Source organism: Bison bison, unplaced genomic scaffold (assembly GCF_000754665.1).
Source record: "Bison bison bison isolate TAMUID 2011002044 unplaced genomic scaffold, Bison_UMD1.0 scf7180017864519, whole genome shotgun sequence".
Classification (NCBI taxonomy): domain Eukaryota; kingdom Metazoa; phylum Chordata; class Mammalia; order Artiodactyla; family Bovidae; genus Bison; species Bison bison.
In genome coordinates, this window is record NW_011495072.1 from 9,406,479 (window position 1) to 9,411,204 (window position 4,726).

The 4,726-nt window shown below is 40.9% G+C and overlaps 1 protein-coding gene across 1 annotated transcript in view; it reads right to left on the bottom strand.

Moving 5' to 3' along the window:
* Positions 1–3,005, bottom strand: part of LOC104981640 (acidic mammalian chitinase) — a 24,209-nt gene extending 21,204 nt beyond the window's left edge. The window contains exons 1-3 of the mRNA XM_010830848.1: positions 2,884–3,005; positions 1,030–1,059; positions 283–484 (exon numbers count right to left, since the gene is read on the bottom strand). Of these exons, the coding sequence (XP_010829150.1) occupies positions 283–484; positions 1,030–1,059; positions 2,884–2,908 (257 nt within the window). The 5' untranslated portion in view covers positions 2,909–3,005. The remainder of the gene's footprint in view (positions 1–282; positions 485–1,029; positions 1,060–2,883) is intronic.
* Positions 3,006–4,726: the final 1,721 nt, after the last annotated feature.

The following is a 4,726-nucleotide window of genomic DNA, read 5'->3' on the forward strand; positions in this document are numbered from 1 at the left end:
AGAGGATGAGATGGCTGGATGGCATCACTGACTCGATGGATGTGAGTCTGAGTGAACTCCGGGAGTTGGTGATGGACAGGGAGGCCTGGCATGCTGCGATTCATGGGGTCGCAAAGAGTCGGACACGACTGAGCGACTGATCTGATCTGATCTGATCTAGGTTCCACCTGAGACTCACTGAACCTGTACTGCATTTTAAGAATCACTTGTTTGCACATTATTTAATGTCTAGGAAGTATTGGCCTGGGAGTTACTAACTCAGATATCTCCCCTTTCTCTTACTTTTTTTTCAGGTCATTGAAAGAACTATAGAGAGCCACATCATTCCATTCAATGGTGGTGATCTCACTGTTACTCATCCCAGCGAAGGCATAGATCAGGTGAGTGCAGAGGCAGGGGTCGATGTTGTCAGGCTTGAAGCTTCCCAGGCCTGGACGGTACTGGGCCCAGTTAGAGAAGTAGCATACCAGCTGGTAGGCAGAACCTGAGGATAGTCAGAAGTAAGAACAATGATCTGAGTTAGGTACCACTGAAATGTGCTATAAGTGTTAGCCTTGCCTCTGTTTGCCTCCCTTTCCCTCAGATGCCTGTTCTCTGTGCAGGGTTGGTTGGTAGGAACACCTTCACAAATGAGTTCAAAGCTTCTAATGTGGGAACAAGTCACTGACTTGAGGCTGGTTATTTTGAACTTTGACAGATTCACTTTGTGATCTCAGCTAAGCTGGAGAACCACTTGAGAAAAGATGCCTAGTAGTCCTCCTATGAAGCCCAGTGAATACCAATGTATAATTCTCAGGTGATTATGCTGAAGAGGATAGCAGTAGCAGCCAATACATCAAACCCATCTGTTTGTGAAGAAGACAGTAGCTTTCTTTCCTAGTACAGCTTATCTCTTGGGTATATATATATTTTTTAAGTAATATTGGGATATGGAAAATAGCATTTAATACATTAAGCAGACAAAAATTGCATTTTGTATAATTTACAGAGACATTATGTCAAGGATAAAATACAGAGTCCATGACTTACCTAGCTGAGCATTCAGCAGAAAGGCCAGACCTAGAGAGAAAGAAACAACATGAATTCTGAACCAGTTGTCTATATCTTGCCAAATATAATTCTGAAGCCTTGGGTACCATGCTATGGGTCATAGATGTTTACAACCCAAGTGGCACTCAGGGGTTATGCCAAATAGTAGGCTTTTCAAGGAAGGCAAAGGGATTCCCTGGTGGCTCAATGGTAAAGAATTTGCCTGCCAATGCAGGTGACATGGGTTTGATCCCTGGGTTGGAAAGATCCCCTAGAGGAAGGCATGGCAACCCTCTACAGTATTCTTGCCTGGGAAATCCCAAGGACCGAGGAGTGTGGTGGGCTATAGTTCATGGAGTTGCAAAAGCATAGGATACAACTTAGTGACTAAATGACAACAAACAATAAAGCTGCAATTCCTTTCTTTTAGTCAAACATGAGCATGGCTCCCTATTCTTCCATTTCCATGTCAGTAACAAATGTTATTGAATGCGGAGTTGGAAGTCTACTATCTATGGAAGATCTACTTACTGAAACTATCCAAAATTTACTCTACTCAGTGACTACACACCCATCCATGCTTCACTGTCCTTAACTCTGATGAATACAGCCTTCACACACAAAGCATCCTCTAAATCAGTGAACTCAGTATCTCCCAGAGCCTTGGGATTTATTTAAACCAACTTTAAGAACACTTATAGCAGAAGAGAAGAACTAGGAACTGTGAGGCAAGACTCCAGATGGCATTCCCTGGCTTCTACCAGAGCACTTTTTTTTTTTTGCTCACAGTCACATTTTTTAATGAAATATATCTTTAAATTATACAGGGCAGTGACACAGCTTCCTGGGCCCTCTAGAGCTTCTTATTCAATGGGTCTGGGATGAAGCCAAGAACTTGTAAAGTTTAACAAGTATGCACAGAAGATTCCCAGCAACAGAGAAGTTTGGCAAACACTGAGCTAGCATTGGCCCTGATGTCCAGCACTCCTCCAAGGACTCTTTGCAGAGGAGGTAAACTTCAGCACAGCAGTCAGCCTCCTGGTCAGTTAATGATTAACTTGTGTGTACCAGAGCACTTTTGATCTGATTGTTTTATAAACTGAGTTGGAGATCTCATCTGGAAAAGCTGAAGCTATAAAAAGTTTGTAAATCTCAGCTCTAGAGCAACTAATAAGCTGTGGATACTGCTTGGCTCTAAACAATGTACTGAATCTACACATTTAAATGATTGAATTTCTGATATTTTTATAATATATCAGCAGTATAATAGAACAGTAAGGGATAAAAGAGGAATAATCCTGAAAACAGTAGGAAAAAAGACAACTTGCATAACTGTATCTCAGTTCCTACTGATTTCCATTTCTGAAAAAATAGACCAAAAACACAAACATGTAAATAAAAATAATACCAATTAAAATGAGTTGGCATAGGAAGATGAATAGAGAAAAGGAAACAACCCAACAAGAGATGGGAGAGTAAGACAAGCACTGGCAGAAAACTAGCCTTTCTTTCAGGACTGTGCTCATGGCATCAAAGAAGATAGAAATGCTGCCATAGACAATTGAGAAGAGGATTAGAAGCAGACATATTTGTGCATGTCAGGATTCCCTTGGAAATTTGAAATGATGAAAGAAGAATAGAAAAATGTAGAGCTATGTGTGAAGACTACTTCATGCCTTTCAGGTCCAGAGAGGGAAAGAAATCAGGTAAGAATAAGGTTCCCGTGGCGGATTCATGTTGATGTATGGCAAAACCAATACAATATTGTAAAGTAATTAGCCTCCAATTAAAATAAATAAATTTAAATTAAAAAAAAAAAAAAGAATAAGGCTCCATCCCCAATTACGGACTCACCTGTGAGGAAAATAAGTTTTGCCATGGTTGCCGTCAGTACTTGCAGAGCCTGGATTTGCCTTTTATACCATCTGACAAACAGGTCATCACAAAGGATATCTTCCGAGCAGAGAGCATCTAATCCAGATGTGTATATAGCTAATCAGTAAGTCAACAGATCTCCTCCCCTACAAACAACCACTCATGGACTTCTAACCTGCACTTCCCCCTCACCACCTCCTCTGCTTAATAAAGACAAAACATCATGTCTCCTAATGGGGTGGTAGAGACCATCACCATGAAAAATACAAGCTTGATAGGTTTTTTGGCAGTTCTCAGCCATGATAAGCATCCATTTAAACATTATGATTAGGTTTTTATGCTATTTCGTGCCTGGCATCAAAGCATGTATTTATTGGAAAGTAAACACTAAAAATCCTTGGAAAGTATTAGTTGTTCTTAAATATTTTTCCTTTGTAGGATTAGTCTTATATAATTTGTACAATCAGTGCCTAAGGGACTTTCATCTTATTCAGTTCATTTCAGTTGATCAGTCGTGTCCAACTCTTTGCCATCCCATGAATCGCAGCACACCAGGCCTCCCTGTCCATCACCAACTCCTGGAGTTCACTCAAACTCACATCCATCGAGTCAGTGATGCCATCCAGTCATCTCATCCTCTGTTGTTCCCTTTTCCTCCTGCTCCCAATCCTTCCCAGCATCAGAGTCCTTTCTAATGAGTCAACTCTTCTCATGAGGCGGCCAAAGTACTGGAGTTTCAGTTTTAGCATCATTCCTTCCACAGAACACCCAGGGCTGATCTCCCCTGAATGGACTGGTTGGATCTCCTTACAATCCAAGGGACTCTCAAGAGTCTTCTCCAACACCACAGTTCAAAAGCATCAATTCTTTGGCGCTCAGCCTTCTTCACAGTCCAACTCTCACATCCATACATGACCACTGGAAAAACCATAGCCTTTGTTGAAAAGGCTATGAAAACTAGATGGACCTTTGTTGACAAAGTAATGTCTCTGCTTTTGAATATGCTATCTAGGTTGGTCATAACTTTCCTTCCAAGGAGTAAGCATCTTTTAATTTCATGGGTGCAGTCACCATCTGCAGTGATTTTGGAACCCAAAAAGATAAAGTCTGACACTGTTTCCACTGTTTCCCCATTTTTTCCTATGAAGCGATGGGACCAGATGCTGTGATCTTTGTTTTCTGAATGTTGAGCTTTAAGCCAACTTTTTCACTCTCCTCTTTCACTTTCATCAAGAGGCTTTTTAGTTCGTCTTCACTTTCGGTGCTACTTTATAAACATTCTACCCACACCTGTTCTTTGAAATGATCTTAGTCATGAGTGCTCAGTCACTCAGTCATGTTTGACACTTTGTGATCCCATGGACTGTAGCCCACCAGGCTCTTTTGTCCATGGGATTTCCCAGGCAAGAATACTGGAGTGGGTTACCAGAAGGAAGTAGGTTCCTTCTCCAGGGGATCTTCCCTACCCAGGTTTGGAACCTCTGTCTCCTGAATTGGCAGGCAGATTCTTTACCTCTGAGCCACCCAATGTGAGGCAATCTTAGTCATCATTATACAGTAATTTTATCTAAGAACATATGGTTCCCAAAATGTACTCTCTGGAGGTCAGTGAGAACTCCCTAATCCACAGGTCCAAATTACATCTAAAAAACGTTCAAAAATATTTTTTGCTGTGGAGAGATGGTGGTGATGATATTGAAGAGTTTCTTTTAATAGAAATATTTGCATCGTGACCTTGTATAGAATTTTTTGTTTAAAATTAACTCCAATCCACCCTCCTAAACATTATGCACTACTATTATCCTATAAAAAAAATTTCTGC